The sequence below is a fragment of the Taudactylus pleione genome, unplaced genomic scaffold (genome assembly GCF_031769625.1).
Source record: "Taudactylus pleione unplaced genomic scaffold, aTauple2 ptg001026l, whole genome shotgun sequence".
In the NCBI taxonomy this organism is placed as follows: domain Eukaryota; kingdom Metazoa; phylum Chordata; class Amphibia; order Anura; family Myobatrachidae; genus Taudactylus; species Taudactylus pleione.
This window is the reverse complement of record NW_028285427.1, coordinates 1-18465: the sequence shown is the minus strand read 5'-3', so window position 1 is coordinate 18465 and position 18465 is coordinate 1. Positions and strand designations below refer to the sequence as shown.

The window sequence follows — 18465 nt, the reverse complement described above, 5'->3', positions numbered from 1 at the left end:
TGATTATCTGATCAGCAAGAAGAAGCCGCTCTAGGATCAGCTATTTAAGGCTGTTCCGATGAGCAGATGGTGCCAGAACAACTTCACTCCTGGGACCTGCTACTGGCTCCCACCCACTATTCCCTGGTATGTCCTGGTTACTAGTTGTGTTCCTTGTTCAGTCTGCAAGTACCAGTATCCATTCCTCACTGTGCATTCATCTATTAAGACTCAGTGTGGTGTATTCCACTTCTCAAAGGCTCTATTACTACAGTGAGTGGAGCTTATTTTCCTGTAAGTGTCGACATTCACTCTACACGGTGTCTCTATACCAGTTTCAGCATCCATCTTAGGACTGATTGCGGGTCCTGTAGCACTCCCTATTTACCAGGCTACACCCCGTAAACCCTGGTACTCAATCGTCTTCCACATGAGGAGTCTCATCAAGCCTCCTCACTTACTTCATTTTCATAATACCCAAGTCGACCCTCCGAGTCCAAAACTGAATTCAGAAATCCCCAGTGACCTGACAGTTTATTCTGGATCAAATGTACTTGGCAGGTGGACAAACCCAAATGGTGGACTCAATACAGAGTCCGGCTAAACGGTTGGGGAACCAAGACGCAACTCATCTTGGATAAACAGTATTCAAGTCATCCTTGATAGAGTCCGGATTCTAAGCTGACCTTAAAAGATTCAGCTCTCCGTCCTCTACGCCTCATCTAACCTTCCCGCTCCTGACAAGATTGCCTATATTGTGTCTCTTCTCTCCGGGCAAGCCTTAGCCCCGGGTATCACCACTTTTGGGACACCTTACTATACAATTATTATCGGGTTGTGACTACAATTCGAAGGATCTTCGATAAAGCCGGCAGGAGTACATTTACTGCCTTTTACATTCTGCGGCTGTGCCAGGGGTATTGCAGGGTGGGCCAGAATGCAGTTCAGTTCCATACATTGGCATCAGAATTGAAGTGGAATAACAAGGCACTGCTTGCTGCCTTTTGGCAAGGTTTTTTCAGATAGTTTGAAAGATGAATTATCTGCTCGGGACTTACCCACTGATCTCAATGATCCAATATCTCTATATAACAAAGTAGGTCTGTGCTTCAGAAAACAAGTACAAGAAATGGGAAGTAACGAGCGTCCTAAAGCCCGCTTAAGTCCTCGCTTACAGCAATCATCTCAAAACATGGGGGAACCCATGCAAGTAAACTGGGCATGCCTCACATCAAAGACGTTCCCGTGAAAATCTGTCTTTGTACTATGCGGTCCTTGTTATGTTCTGGTCTCATGACCCAAAAAATCAGGAACCGTCAGCACCTGAATCGGGTGAGGTCAGTTGAGGTGTGTCTGCACAAGCTCTTTTGACTGTACCAGTTATGTTACTTTAAAGTACCCTTTAGGGTCTAAGTATCTACCAGCTTTGAGTAATTCTGGAGCTGCAGGAAATTTATGACAGCAGCCTTGGCTGAGGAACTGGTTTATCCTCCAATTCCCCTGTCTATGAACAATTATCTCATGGCTGTGGATAACCGTTGTATCCACTAAACTTTCCTTTTAAGTGCTGAGGTGGGGCCTCTTCATTCGGAACTGCCAATCCTCATCATTTTAAAGCTTCCAACTCGCTGGTGCTTGGATTCCCTTGACTCCTGAGACACAAACCACACATCGATTGGTCTTCACTCCAAGTGCTGTCTTGGGGTTCTGCATGCAAGGGTTTTGCCACATCAGTCTATTACTAGATGCAGCACTCTCTCCAATTACCTATAGGGAATATCTGGATGTTTTCAATAAACAGGCATCCTAGACTTTGCCTCCACAAAGGGACTGGAGCAGTCCCATTGATATGCTTCCAGGCAAAACACCACCTAGAGGCCAAATTTACCCACTCTCCTTACTAGCTATCTCGAAGTACATTAAAATGGGCTTTATGCGACCAGCTACATCTCCAGCCAGAGCGGTTATTTCTTTGCTAAGAAAAAGGATAGCAGTCATCGCCCCTGTATCAATTACTGTGGCCTCAATTAAATTACAGTGAAAGGTTAATATCCTTTACCATTAATTTCAGAGTTGTTTGACAGGTGTGGCAAGATAAAGCTAGGTGGCTATACTGAGCCAAGGATTCTGTGTGGGACAGGAGAGGCCGTCCACACATGGAAGAAAAAGGAGCTTTCACCCCATCTAATGCCTGCCGAGTGGAGTCAGTCCAGGTAGGACTGAGGCAGACCAATCAGGCTGAATGTGGAGACTAAGTGGGACTGTGGCAGCTATAGAGCCCAGTTTGCAAAGCCAGGCCAGTGGGAGGCCGTGTCAAGACCTGCGAGGCAGGGAGGACCATATTATATATATATATTTTTTTTTTAAACACTTTAATTTTCTTAATTTTTTTTTTCATTTACATTTTTTTATTTATTTATATTTGTGTACTATGATCTGAGTAAATTCTGCAGATATCTCCCATCCCTCCATATCTAATTTATTCTAATACACTTCAATCAGACATGCTTTAAAAACCACTCTTTTTATTTGTAAACTTTGAATTTTATATATAATGATGCTTTTAAGTGGTAAATGTACTGTATATATTTTTTTATTATGCCATGCTGGCTTTTAAGTGATTCCTCTCTATGGAGCACTTTTTGCTTTGGAACAATATGGGTTAATTGAGATAGTTGATTGGTTATGTGAAGAGACTGAGGGTCTGATTCAGAGCCGGACGCTATTTGCGCTCGCTCATTCAGCAAAAGGGTCTGGCTATTTAAATTGAGCACTCACTCTTTGCGGTCTGTTGACACCTCTATGTCTGAAGGAATGAACGAAACATGCGCTCGCTATTTTGTAAAAAACGCCCCCTGCCCGCTCGCATCATAAGTCATCTCCGCCATTTATTAGATTATTCGAGTACATTGAACGGCGTATGAACTGCTCGCTATTCTTGTGGTTGCATTTTCCTACTGCAATCATGCGAGCAGTTCAGGCTAAAAGTGAACCAAGTGACGTGGTCGATGACGCTGCTTTGTTAATTATGCACACCCTTAAAACGCCCGTTTTGACCTTTTGGCACGCCTGCGTTCGGATCGCCACTCCCCGTTTTCAAGCACCTTCCCTTGTTACCACCCACAAACGCCTCATCCTGTCACTCAAATTAGCAGGCATTCGCTATTTTGCGAGCACACGATTTCTGACCGCACTGACTGGTTCGCGCATGCGTATTACAACCCATACGCATGTGCAGATGTGCGAACATCGCTCGGAGCGAACGAGCGGCTCTGAATCAGGCCCTGAGGGTCTGTTACTGCTTCTGAGGAAACAGCCTTCGGGTGCCCAAAATATTCTCGTGTGTACTTTAGCCCGATATGGGGTCAAAGTTGACCCCAGGTTAAATGAGTTATTCTGCATTGAAATGTATGGTGAGGCTATCCTATACCTACTATATTCAATAATACGCAACACCAGGGGGTATATTTACTAAACTGAGAGTTTTTAGAAATGAAGCTGTTGCCCATAGCAACCAATCAGATTCTAGCTATTATCTTCTAGAACAGTGATTCCCAACCTCGGCCCTCAAGGCACAAGTCCTGGTATTAGTGATATCCATGGTTACGCACAGAAGGTTAAGTAAAAATAACTGATGTACTAATTAAGTCAGCTGTGTTCAAGTATGGTTATCCTTAAGACCTGGACTGTTCGTGTGCCTTGAGAACCGCGGTTGGAAACCCTGTTCTAGTTGGTTAAATGTTAAGCAGAATCTGATTGGTTGCTATGGGCAACATCTCCACTTCTAAAAACTCACTTTAGTAAATTTACCCCCAGTAATCTAATTAACGAAATTTAATGAAATACAATTCATACATTGCACAGACAATTAAATCAAAATGTACTTGTAATAGCTGGTAAGTGAGTGTGGTTAGCAATACACTAAATTCACTTGTTGCAGTCACAACATCGCTTATAAATCTCTATTTGTATATGGTCCTCACAGAAATAGTCGTCGCTTTCCTCACATCGTTCAGAGCTTTTTCTGCCGCTCTCCCTGGGGCATAATTTACAACGTCCTCATTTCACAGCTCATCTAGACTGAGATATTTCACTGACGACTTTGACATTGACGACAACTTTTATAGCACGTTGAATACTTTTCTGGACTCCGGTGAATCCTCTTTCTACACGTTGCTGCACCAGAGGACGCATCAATTCTTTCAGGAATAATCCTCTTGAGCATGTTGATAATCGGGATTCTTGATGCAATATAAAATATAAGCATTTATTGCTCCAATATCAATGCAATTCATGAAAACCACGAAAGGTCATCTTCCACATTTTCTGTTCTTTCTCCAACTCTTTTTGGGTCAAAAATCTCGACATTACGCAATGAACTTTGTAAAAACATGTGAAATGAATGATTTGTTAGACGCCACAAGTTTATGTGATGCCCTGGCACGTGTCACAACTGACCATTATAATGTGGTGCAGGTAACCCCTCCTTTTACTAGACAAATAAATATTCGCACCGATGCAAGTCATGACGCAGCATCCCAAAATGGGGTCAGATTTGACCCGACTAATACTAATTGATTTTAACAAATAATTGTGTTATTTTTTAGATCAAAATTCACAATAGCATTACTGACTAAAAGTAAAATACAAAAATTATCAATAATTATGTATAAATACTATTCAGTATGCATATAAAAATCTTTGACCCCATTTTGGATATACGAAGGTTAAGCAAGGCCCCCCACTGTGACGGATGCGGAAGTCCTCAGCACACAGAAGCAGGAGAGGGCAGCATTTCATTACCACACACTAAGAAGCACTCACTGCCAGCTAAGTCATTGCCAGCTAAAGGAACAGACAGCAGTTACCATCTACACTCAGCTCTTATAGTGCATACACAGTCAGATATCGATCATCCAGCACACCACCAACCCCCAAACCACTATAACACCCCGAAATCAACAATCACGCGTCCCTCTAGTCACTTGGTTGATATCGACCAGGTTGGACTGCATGCAGGGGCGATGGTCGTTATCGTTCATCCGTGCCCGCGCATCATCCGTCGTTTGGTGGTTGGAAGGGGGCAAAAAATGAACGAAATAACGATATTGTTCATATCGTCCTACAAAGTGTGACCCTGTGTGTGCACCTTTAGCATCAAGATTCCGTGTAGCTCAGCTCGATTATCACTGCTAATAGCAGCAGGAAAGGTCAGCGAGGGCCGGTAACATCTTATCACTGCTAATAGCAGCAGGAAAGGTCAGCGAGGGCCGGTAACATCTTATCACTGCTAATAGCAGCAGGAAAGGTCAGCGAGGGCCGGTAACATCTTATCACTGCTAATAGCAGCAGGAAAGGTCAGCGAGGGCTGGTAACATCTTATCACTGCTAATAGCAGCAGGAAAGGTCAGCGAGGGCCGGTAACATCTTATCACTGCTAATAGCAGCAGGAAAGGTCAGCGAGGGCCGGTAACATCTTATCACTGCTAATAGCAGCAGGAAAGGTCAGCGAGGGCCGGTAACATCTTATCACTGCTAATAGCAGCAGGAAAGGTCAGCGAGGGCCGGTAACATCTTATCACTGCTAATAGCAGCAGGAAAGGTCAGAGAGCGCTGGTAACATCTTATCACTGCTAATAGCAGCAGGAAAGGTCAGAGAGGGCTGGTAACATCTTATCACTGCTAATAGCAGCAGGAAAGGTCAGAGAGCGCTGGTAACATCTTATCACTGCTAATAGCAGCAGGAAAGGTCAGAGAGGGCTGGAAACATCTTATCACTGCTAATAGCAGCAGGAAAGGTCAGAGAGGGCTGGTAACATCTTATCACTGCTAATAGCAGCAGGAAAGGTCAGCGAGGGCCGGTAACATCTTATCACTGCTAATAGCAGCAGGAAAGGTCAGCGAGGGCCGGTAACATCTTATCACTGCTAATAGCAGCAGGAAAGGTCAGAGAGCGCTGGTAACATCTTATCACTGCTAATAGCAGCAGGAAAGGTCAGAGAGGGCCGGTAACATCTTATCACTGCTAATAGCAGCAGGAAAGGTCAGAGAGGGCCGGTAACATCTTATCACTGCTAATAGCAGCAGGAAAGGTCAGAGAGGGCCGGTAACATCTTATCACTGCTAATAGCAGCAGGAAAGGTCAGCGAGGGCCGGTAACATCTTATCACTGCTAATAGCAGCAGGAAAGGTCAGCGAGGGCCGGTAACATCTTATCACTGCTAATAGCAGCAGGAAAGGTCAGAGAGCGCTGGTAACATCTTATCACTGCTAATAGCAGCAGGAAAGGTCAGAGAGGGCTGGTAACATCTTATCACTGCTAATAGCAGCAGGAAAGGTCAGAGAGCGCTGGTAACATCTTATCACTGCTAATAGCAGCAGGAAAGGTCAGAGAGGGCTGGAAACATCTTATCACTGCTAATAGCAGCAGGAAAGGTCAGAGAGGGCTGGTAACATCTTATCACTGCTAATAGCAGCAGGAAAGGTCAGCGAGGGCCGGTAACATCTTATCACTGCTAATAGCAGCAGGAAAGGTCAGCGAGGGCCGGTAACATCTTATCACTGCTAATAGCAGCAGGAAAGGTCAGAGAGCGCTGGTAACATCTTATCACTGCTAATAGCAGCAGGAAAGGTCAGAGAGGGCTGGTAACATCTTATCACTGCTAATAGCAGCAGGAAAGGTCAGAGAGGGCTGGAAACATCTTATCACTGCTAATAGCAGCAGGAAAGGTCAGAGAGGGCTGGTAACATCTTTCTCATTCACCCTCATCTGACTGCTCATTGGCAGCGGATTCAGTATGTAACACCGCCGGCCGCATGGTTCAAATCCCGACAGCGGAAGCCCGGCAGGGGTGAAGATCCCGACAGCTGAATTTGGTAAGTACCCCTAACCCTACCCTAACCCTCCCTTAGGGGTGCCTAACCTTAACCTCCCCAACCTAGTACCTAACCCTAACCTCCCCTTCCCTGCAGCCTAAACCTAAGTCTCCCGGGGGGGGGGGGAGGGGGGTAACTAACACTAACCCCCCCTTCCCCTAGCCTGAACCTAACCCTCCCGGGATGGGTGCCTAACCCTAACCTCCCCCCCTAGTACCTAACCCTAACCCCCCCTTCCCCTAGCCTGAACCTAACCCTCCCGGGGTGGGTGCCCAACCCTAAGTCCTCCCGGGAGCCCTAAAACCTAAATCCTTGCAGCTGTCCGTGCCCAGCTAACCTTCGTTCGGTATGCCGGGCATCGGGCTCCCGGACTAGGTATAATGACAGGAGTCGGGATATCGATGACTATTAGTACCTTGCCGGGATTTGACAGCCGGGAAGCCGGCGGTCGGCATTTCCACCGTCAGCTTCCTGAGTGCATCCCATTGGCATCTGCCAGCAGTTACTATGATACCCGGAATAAAGGCAGCAAACTGTACAGAGTATTTCTTCTACCACAGCTGTGAGACATGGATTGTGGGATGTCACCTGCGCTGTCTGATTGTCTATAGAGACTCCTATACTGATGTGATAGTGTGTGGATGATACCTGCGCTGTCTGATTGTCTATAGAGACTCCTATACTGATGTGATAGTGTGTGGATAACACCTGCGCTGTTTGATTGTCTATAGAGACTCCTATACTGATGTGATAGTGTGTGGATGACACCTGCGCTGTCTGATTGTCTATAGAGACTCCTATACTGATGTGATGGTGTGTGGATGACACCTGCGCTGTCTGATTATCTATAGAGACTCCTATACTGATGTGATAGTGTGTGGATGACACCTGCGCTGTCTGATTGTCTAGAGACTCCTATACTGATGTGATAGTGTGTGGATGACACCTTCGCTGTCTGATTGTCTATAGAGACTTCTATACTGATGTGATAGTGTGTGGATCTCACCTGCGCTGTCTGATTGTCTATAGAGACTCCTATACTGATGTGATAGTGTGTGGATCTCACCTGCGCTGTCTGATTGTCTATAGAGACTCCTATACTGATGTGATAGTGTGTGGATGACACCTGCGCTGTCTGATTGTCTATAGAGACTCGTATACTGATGTGATAGTGTGTGGATGACATCTAACTTTTGGACTGTGCCAATTTGCAAATGACTCACTACTTCCCACTCAAAAATGATCCAGCTGATTAACCATTTCCCACTGATTAGTAGGATTTAACTCCTTGTCTGTTTAAGTGTTCCTAAAATGAGAGATATGGTAAGAACTTACCTTTGTTATCTCTATTTCTACGAAGTTCATAGGGTTCCACAGGGATACGTTGGAGTATAGTTGATGGCTCTGCCGTCGGGCACCACATAGTTAAACTTTCGGTCCCAGGATGCACCGGGGCCTCCTCTCCTATACCCCGCCCCCAGGCCAAGGCATCCTCAGTTTCGTACCAAGCCATAGGCCGGAGGAGGAATGAACAGAGAGAAGGAAGTCTGGAACACAAAGTCTTCTCACATAGAAGGAGAGGGGAAACCGGTGACCAGAACCAAACCCATCTGAAGCACAGGGCGACAGGGTGGGTGTCCTGTGGAACTCTATGGACTTCATAGAAATAGAGATAACAAAAGTTCTTGCCATCTCTCATTTTCTACTGCAGGGTCCATAGGGTATCCACAGGGATACCTTGGGGATGTCCCAAAGCAGTACCTTCAAGGGTGGGGACGCTTCTGTGCAGAAAAAAGAATCCGCCGCCCGAAGGAAGCATCCTGAGAGTCAAAGGTATCAAATGCATAATACCTTCAAAAGGTATGTTCAGAAGACCACGTGGCCGCCTTACAAAGCTGAACAACCGAGGCGCCACAGAAAGCTGCCCAAGAGGGATCCACAGACCGAGTAGAATGAGCAGAAACAGAGGGCGGCACTGAAGACCCTCATGAGTGCAAGCCTCAGAGATTGCCAAGCGAATCCACCTGACCCACGACTGTTTGTTGGCCGGCCAACCCTTCTTATGGAAACCATAGGGTACGAACAAAGAGTCCGACTTCCGAAGGGAACTAGTACGGTCCATGCAGATTCGAAGGGCACGTACCACGTCCAATGAGGCCTCACCTGCTGAAAGGTCTGGTGAGTTAAGGGCCGGTACTATAATTTCCCTGGTAATGTGGAAACTACAGAGCACCTTAGGAAGGAAACCAGGGCGAGTCATAAGTACCGCCCTGTTCCTGTGAAAAATCAGAAAAGGAGAGTAACATGACAGAGCCCCCAAATCAGACACCCTTCTAGCAGAAGCCACTGCTAGAAGAATTAATCTTCATTGTAAGCCATTTGAAGGCCACTGAGCCCAGGGGTTCAAATGAAGGTCCTTGGAGAGCCCAAAGGATCACAACCAATTCCCAAGGAGCCACTGTAGGGACAAAGGGAGGCTCAAAGCGAAGAGCACCTTGCATAAAGGTGTGGATATCAGGAAGCAAAGCAATCCTACGCTGGAACCACACTGGCAGTGCGGACACATTTACCTTCAAAGAGGCGAGGCGGAGACCCTTGTCCAGGCCCGCCTGTAGGAAATCCATGGATATCCGAAATCCCTGGGGATCGTACCCCCTGGGGCGACACCAGTCAAAGTAGGTATGCCACACCCTGTGGTAAATCCTGGCAGAAACGGACTTCCGAGCATGGTATGCACCACATAGCTGAAGAACCCCTTTGCCCTTAGGAGGCATGTCTCAAGAGCCACGCCGTCAAAGACAAATGACCCAGAGCCGGGTAAAGGCAAGAACCCCGAGACCACAGGTCCGGACGTTGAGGCAACAGCAAAGGAGTGTCGATGGAGAAACTATAAAGATCTGAGTACCAGTGACGTCTGGGCCAAGCTGGAGCCACCAGCAGGATCTTGCCCCCTTCTTGCTTGAACTTGCGAAGTACTCAAGGAAGGGAGAACTGAGGAAACAGATACGCAGACTGGAAGGTCCACCGAACTGCCAGAGCGTCTAGCAGGAGAGCCTCTGCATATTCCACCATGTCGAATGTCGACACCATGGAGCCCAGTAATCTCATCGCCGAGTGAATGGACACTCGGCGACTGTGGAGACAAGTGCGAATCCTTGTATGTAACAAAGAGATCTTCTCTTCAGTCAGGAAGATCCTCTGTTGAAGAGAGTATAACAGCGCACGCAGATATAGCCTTCTCTAGGATGGGATGAGGGAGGACTTCTTCCAATTGATCAGCCAGCCGTGAGCCTGCAACACTGATATCTTCAGTTGCAGATGGCAGCAAAACACCTCTGGAGACCCAGCCAATAGGAGGTGGTCGTCCAGGTAGGCGAGTAGGCGAACCCCCTGTAAGTGCAGATGGGCCGCCATGACCGCCATTACTTCGGTAAACACCCGCGGTGCCGTAGAGAGGCCAAACGGCAGAGCTTGAAACTGGTAATTGTGATCCAGCACAGCAAATTGGAGAAACCATTGATGAGCTGCGGCAATTGGGATATGGAGGTAAGCATCCTGAATATCCAGCGACACCATAAAATCCCCAGGTTCCATAGCCAAAATAATGGAACGTAGGGTTTCCATCCTGAACCGGGGTACCTTGAGAAACTTGTTTAGGGATTTTAGGTTGAGAATAGGACGGTAGGAACAGTTTGGTTTCTGCACCAGAAAGAGATTGAAATAATACCCGTCCCCCTTTGAGGGAACAGGACCGCACTATGACCCCTGACTAGAGCATAGAGCGTGTCTGAGGGGAAGCCTGCTACGGAAGAAGAGGGTGTACCCCTGAGAGACCACTTCCCTTACTCAAGTGTCTGACACCAGCACTGGGCATATTGTAGAAGTCGGCCTCCCACCCTGGGGTCCCCAAGGGGAGGCCCGTTCCGTCAGGCTGAGGGTTTGTCGTCCAGCTTGGTGGCTGGACGCCTGGTGCTCCAAGCCTGTTTGCTGGGTCCCTGAGGGCCTCGGAAAGGACTGACCTTAGGCTTACCCTGGGGACGATAAGGCCAAAAGGACGAGGTCCCTGGCCCAGATGGGGCTTTAGCAGATGGAAGACAAGCAGATATGGCTGTCATCCAAATCAGGGCCAAACATAACCTGACCATTATAAGGTAAGCATTCTAATCCCTTCTTGGATTCAGCATCCGCTCTCCCAGACCGTAACCACAAGGAGCGACTAGCAGAAACTGCTGCTGCGAAAATCCTTGATGTAAGTAGACCAATATCCAAAGCTGCCTCGTTAATGTACACAGCTGAATCTCGGAGTTTGCCCACCAGCACAATTTGCTCACTGGAAGCCTTTGGAGGAAAAGACGCCTCCAGAGCATCCGCCCAACTCTCTATGGCCTGGGCCACCCACCAGACGGCCCTGGCCAGTCTGGAGGCTACTCCGGCAATGGAGTAAATGGACTTGAGACACACCTCTACCCTACGGTCCATGGCATCAGTCAGAGATGGACGGCGTAGGCAGAGTTGCACTCTTCACTAAACGGGTCACATGAGAATCCACCTGGGGGGATGGCCGTCGTCCATGATTTAGCATGGCCCCTAATTAGACCTGGAATAAATATTGCAGACTTGGCTTCCACTTCCTTGGGAGTGGACTCCGATACGTCCAGGAGTTCACCTTCAGCAGAAGATATGTCAACAGCATCATTATACTGTGGGATGAGATGTGACAAAAACAGTCTCTTAGCAGACCTAGACGGAGGATCATGTAACATGTCCGTCAGGTTCTGCACCGTAGTGGACAGCGGATTCACCCAGACAGGTTCCGCAGGGGGAAGCGTCTGCTAAGAGGGACATTTCACCATCATGAGTCCCGGGACCCCCATAACGGGGGACGGGATGACCGCCTGCTGCTGGAAACCCATTGGCGGGAACGCAGGAGGGGCTGACAACCAATCCACCAACATGTAACGCCTGGGCCAGGGAAGCCCACGGGTCCTGAGCCCCTGGGAGTGATATCACTGGCATAGTTGGAGTACAGGAAAGGGCATAGCAAGATGTACCCAAGACCTCCTGAAACACATCACTCTCACCCATATCCACATTACATTTAGTGCAGCGATTGGGGGAGGGGCGCCAAATTGTGGGGAATCGTCATAAACAGTGTGACCCACCGCACAGTAAGTCCTGCTGACAGTACTGGTAATGAGAGGGTTAAAGGGAGGAAGATTAGTAAAATGTCTGGCAGTAGAAATCAGACACACAGCGCTAACATATCACACACGAAGCAGAAACAGCCTGCACAATAGCGCTATTATCAACCAATAGATTATGTGCACTAGGAAAAAGCGCCACATACACCGATCTGACTAGAGAAGAGGTATGCAGGGGGACCCAGGCACCGCGTGCAGAGACCGGTGAATTGCACAAAAAAGATGGCCGCCGAAGAACTCTGAGTGGGCAGGCCCAGGAGAGTAACGCTGGGACAGCCCGCTGAACTCAATGAGTAAAGCGGTTTGTGTGCAGCTGGGGAGGCGCCGCCTGTGCTGAACAGGGAAGCGTGCTCCCCTGGCATGCATTTAACCTCTAGGATGCGAGAATCCACACCGCTCTAGCCCCCTATCCAGGAGGTTCAGTGGCAGCGCAGGTTAGTACCTGGCCCCACAAGCAGCTGTCCCCAGGGAGCCCCCAACCCTGGGGAAAAAATAAGGAGTGTGTGTCAGCGGGCGCCTACTGCAGACGCCCGCTGCTTACCTCAATGTCCCTCGTGAAGTCCGGCCACAGTCCCAGGCCCCCTGGGGGTTCCCTGCTAGCTGGACCGCCCAGGTGCCTGCCAAGTTCCCCGGATCCATATCGGTGGTCGTAGCCGGCGGGGTGTCTGAGTGGTATCACGGACGTCCACTGGACTGTCCATGTAGCCATTCTTGAAGTTCTTAAGGGGCTGTCGGAGCAGCCCCTCTGTGCGGTGACCCGATCTCCGGCCGGGCACCCACGAAACTGAGGATGCCTTGGCCTGGGGGCGGGGTATAGGAGAGGAGGCCCCGATGCATCCTGGGACCGAAAGTTTAACTATGTGGCGCCCGACGGCAGAGCCATCACCTATACTCCAAGGTATCCCTGTGGATACCCTATGGACCCTGCAGTAGAAAGAAGGGATACTAACTCTGCTGCTACTTACTTTTATTAATGCTGAATGATAAACTGATTTTTATTAACAACACACTGCATATCTTGTATGGCCAATTGTGTCGAAGCCGCATAAGTGGCTGAGACAGAATCTGTTAAAATTTAAATCTGCATGACGCCATTTTGCGAATGGCAACACGACGCCATTTTGCGAATGGCTGCCCAGAGCCATTTTAGCGAATCTCACACAATATAAGTACAGACTATTTGATATTATTTAGCGTCGTGCGATTCCCACGCAATAGAACAATGTTAAAAGTCCTCATTATATAAATACATACATTTACTGAAACATATAATATGAACAATCCTGCAAAACACGTACCACGGTGTACTCCACAAACATGTAGACGCACAACGCTAACTAGCTTCTTTTCTTAATATCCTTACACTTACACACTGCACACTTACATAGGAAGGTTCCCTAGCATTAAGGTTAATATCCAAGGTTTTATTCATTATTAATTATGCAATAAAGCGACTATTTAAGATCTCAGGTTTAGTACATGATAAGCAGACGGTGTTTGGTGCCATTCTGAACCACTTTATTTGCAGATTCCCAGTTCCATCGGCGAGGAAATCGCAACATGCGTCTGCAAATTATGGATCATAGAGAGTTAGGCATTGAAATGTACTCTACAATGCAGCCAGTTTAGACTTGTTCTTCGGCGGGAAAACAGACACAAAGAACTGTTGGAGGCTGAACTATAACAATACAAACTGACCTATGAACTGCATCGTAACAGAAGAACCAGGAAGAAGAACCAATGGGATTATGCCAACTTGTTCTATTGAATTGCCTATCTCTGCAAGGGTTTATATGCAAGCACCTGGATCTGTTAGTCAGTCATCTTTCTTTGCTGTTGATGGAGGTTTCATAGTTGATGCCGGGAATCTGGATTCAGAGCGCATGCGTATGTATCGACTGTACCTTGTGATTGTATAATTTGTTTGCGCTAATTGTATTTAGATCACAGCGTGTAACTATCTGCTTTTTGGTGAATAATATCTTTATGTGCTTCGGAACCACAATCCAAGTCTGGAAAGCAATTATTTCTTGTGCGACTTATAACGCTAAATAGCGACATTTAGGGTGTATACAGTCAGGTGCATAAATATTGGGACATTGACAGAATTTTCATATTTTGGCCTCTACTCACCACCACAATGGCTTTGAAATGAAACAAACAAGATGTGATTTAACTGCAGACTTTCAGATTTAATTTGAGGGTAATTACATCCAAATCAGGTGAACGGTGTAGGAATTACAACGGTTTCTATATGTGCCTCCCACTTTTTAAGGGGCCAAAAGTAATGGGACAAACTAAACAATCCTAAATCTAACTTTCACTTTTTAATACTTTGTTGCAAATCCTTTGCAGGCAATTACAGCCTGAAGTCTGGAACACATAGACATCACCAGACGCTGGGTTTCATCCATGGTGATGCTCTGCCAGGCCTCTACTGCAAATGTCTTCAGTTCCTGCTTGTTCTTGGGGCATTTTCCCTTCAGTTTTGTCTTCATCAAGTGAAATGCATGCTCAATCGGATTCAGGTCAGGGGATTGACTTGGCCATTGCATAACATTCCACTTTTTAGCCTTACAAAACTCTTTGGTTGCTTTTGCAGTATGCTTCGGGTCATTGTCCATCTGCACTGTGAGGCGCCGTCCAATGAGTTCTGAAGCATTTGACTGAATATGAGCATATAATATTGCCCGAAACACTTCAGAATTAATTCTGCTGCTTTTGTCAGCAGTCACATCATCAATAAATACAAGGGAACCAGTTCCATTGGCAGCCATACATGCCCACGCCATGACACTACCACCACCATGCTTCACTGATGAGGTGGTATGATTTGGATCATGAGCAGTTCCTTTCCTTCTCTTCCCATCAATCTGGTTCAAGTTGATATTTGTCTCATCTGTCAATAGGATGTTGTTCCAGAACTGTAATGGCTTTTTTAGATGTTGTTTGGCAAACTCTAATCTGATCTTCCTGTTTTTAGGCTCACCAATGGTTTACATCTTGTGGTGAACCCTCTATATTCACTCTTGTGAAGTCTTCTCTTGATTGTTGACTTTGACACATATACACCTACCTCCTGGAGAGTGTTCTTGATTTGGCCAACTGTTGTGAAGGGGTTTTTCTTCACCAGGGAAATAATTCTTGTCATCCACCACAGTTGTTTTCCGTGGTCTTCCGGGTCTTTTGGTATTGCTGAGCTCTCCGATGCGTTCTCTCTTTTTAAGAATGTTCCAAACAGTTGATTTGGCCACACCTAATGTCTTTGCTATCTCTCTGATGGATTTGTTTTGATTTTTCAGCCTAATGATGGCTTGCTTCACTGATAGTGACAGCTCTTTGGATCTCATATTGAGAGTCGACAGCAACTGATTCCAAATGCAAATGTCACACCTAGAATCAACTCCAGACCTTTTACCTGCTTAATTGATAATGAAATAACGAGGGAATAGCCAACACCTGTCCATGAAATAGCTTTTGAGTTGATAGTCCCATTACTTTTGGCCCCTTAAAAAGTGGGAGGCACATATAGAAACCGTTGCAATTCCTACACCGTTCACCTGATTTGGATGTAATTACCCTCAAATTAAATCTGAAAGTCTGCAGGTAAATCACATCTTGTTTGTTTCATTTCAAAGCCATTGTGGTGGTGAATAGAGGCCAAAATCTGAAAATTCTGTCAATGTCCCAATATTTATGCACCTGACTGTAGATCATTAGGTATTCATAATTGCAGAGTTTTTTAAACTCTATAGAGAAACTAATCCAAATGTGAAGTCACTTTGATGGTTATGATTTTATTATTTAGGAATCACCATTTGAATTTTGTGCTTTTTATGAAAATTTTTGAAGTGTATTTTAGGAGTGTTCTATTAATCTTATTAAAACTTGAATTATTTTTATCAGTGCATAGCAGTTTGATAAGCGCTCCATTATTCCAATTATGTCAAGGAAGTACTTCAACATCTCAGGCCTAGAGGTGCCCATACACGATGCGATCTCATAAGCAATCGCCCTAGAACTCTCTCCCGCAGCTGAGGTGAATGATGTTCACCCAATCTATCCTGCACGGTCTATTTGTATAATCATTACATCGAGTGCGATATGACACAGATGCATGTAGCATGGACCAGGGAGATCCGTGCTACATGCATCTGTGTCATTGACAGAGAGCACGGACGGGATCATAGACCCCCATCTGTTCTGCTGTGGTAAAAATGAAAACCTATGTAAAAAAAGAAAAAAATGGCGTGACCCCCCACCCCCCAAAGGAGAGCAACCAGCTCCGGGCTTTTAGTGACCCAGTGCTGGTTGTGCTTAAATACAGTGGACAAACGATGTAGGAGTCCCCTATACTTAAGCACAACCAGCACTGGGCTAATCAGAGCCATCCCTGGTTGCCAAAATACGGGGGACAAACGACGTAGGGGTCCCCCGTACTTTGAGCAACCAGCTCTGGGCTCTTATCCGGTCCTAGTTCTGGAAATACAGGGGGAAAAAATGAGTAAGGTTCCCCTGTATTATCTAGAACCAGCACCGGACTTTTTCTAGCGGGGGGCTAATGCCACAGCCAGGGGAGCCCTCTCACCGGGCCCCCGAGCCGAAGTGTTAACCTTGACCGCTAGTCTAAGCATGTACAACTTGGAGGAAAGGAAAGAACCCAATGACATATATCAATGGATTTACAAAGATCCAGGAGGGGAGTATTCTACAGAATAGGAGGACATGTACTAACACTGGAGACTGGTGGGATTAGGCAAACTTTGAGGAAAAATTACATCATCAAAAAGGTAATGGATAAATGAATGTTATCCTAACCGAGGTAATACAGCAAGGGAATATAAATGTGCGGGATGGGCAAATTCTGTATTTATGAACAGGACTAAGTGGAGGGGTGTCTGGAACTTGGCAGTAACTGACAGGCAGGGACAGAAGGCACACAGGTCACAGACACACGGGTCACAGGTCACAGACACAGGTCACAGACACACGGGTCACAGGACACAGACACACGGGTCACAGGTCACAGACACACGGGTCACAGGTCACAGACACACGGGTCACAGGTCACAGACACACGGGTCACAGACACACGGGTCACAGACACACGGGTCACAGACACACGGGTCACGTGTCACAGACACACGGGTCACGTGTCACAGACACAAACACAGGTCACAGACACAAAGGTCATTGGTCACTGACACAGAGGACACTGACACAGAGGACACTGACCTCACCGCTGTCAGCAAACACTGATACCAGTAGTTTATATCTTGCTGATCAGACGACATCAGGAGCAGTTTTTCTTTTTTAAAAGACAGCTGTAAAAATAGACATAAATTACATGTAAGAAAATAATAGTAAATAACAAACTTAAGACCGGTACACACTAGACCACAGGTTCTCAAACTCGGTCCTCAGGACCCCAAACAGTGCATGTTTTCCAGGTATCCTCACAGAATCAAAAGTGAAATAATTAGCTTCATCTGTGGATCTTTTAAAATGTGTCAATGAGTAATGACTACACCTGTGCACCACCTGGGTGACCTGGAAAACGTGACCTGTGTGGGGTCCTGAGGACCAAGTTTGAGAACCACTGCACCAGACGATGTCGAACGTGTACCAACCTCATCAGCGACAAACCCGGCAGGGGTGCCGGCATTGGCAAGTGCATACACACTTGCCGATGGCGGCAGTGATGGAGCGACGGCAGAGGGGGGTAGCGGGGGCCATGCTGATATCGCTAACGACATCCTCAGATCTTGCTGCATGTACAAAAGATGTGAGAATGCAAAGTAGGAGCGGTTGGAGGGCACATCGGGATCATGATAGGGGGTACACACTACACATTTTGAACGATTTGCCGTCCCGTGTCAGAATTGGCCAAATCGGTCAAAATATTGTGTAGTGCAGAGGTTCCCAAACGCGGTCCTCAAGGCTCCCCAACAGCACAGGCGTTAGAGAGGGCCGTGGCCGAGCATAGGTAACTTATTTAATACCTCAGTCAATTTGATTTAACCACCTGTGCTCAGCCATGGAGATCTAACACCTGAACTGTTGGGAGCCTTGAGGACCACGTTTGGTAACTTATGGTGTAGTGCAGTGTTGGCTAACCTTGACACTCCAGCTGTTATGGAACTACATAACCCAGCATGCACTGCTACAGTTTTGCTATTAGGGCATGCTAAAACTATGACAGACAGAGAGAGGGAGACATGCACTCACAGTGATGAGAGAGAGAGGAGAGAGAGAGAGAGAGAGAGAGAGAGAGAGAGAGAGAGAGGGGCACATGCACTTACAGTGATGAGAGAGAGAGAGGCACATGCACTCACAGTGATGAGAGAGAGAGAGAGAGGGGGGGCACATGCACTCACAGTGATGAGAGAGAGAGAGAGAGAGAGGGGGG

General features: G+C 46.9%; 1 protein-coding gene across 2 annotated transcripts in view; it reads right to left on the bottom strand.

Annotated features, from left to right (window-relative positions):
• LOC148454219 (uncharacterized) overlaps window positions 1-17374 on the bottom strand; it is a 108239-nt gene extending 90865 nt beyond the window's left edge. For both annotated transcript variants that reach the window (XM_088461189.1, XM_088461188.1), the window contains exon 1: window positions 17292-17374. In XM_088461189.1, the coding sequence (XP_088317315.1) occupies window positions 17292-17350 (59 nt within the window). In that variant the 5' untranslated portion in view covers window positions 17351-17374. The remainder of the gene's footprint in view (window positions 1-17291) is intronic.
• Window positions 17375-18465: the final 1091 nt, after the last annotated feature.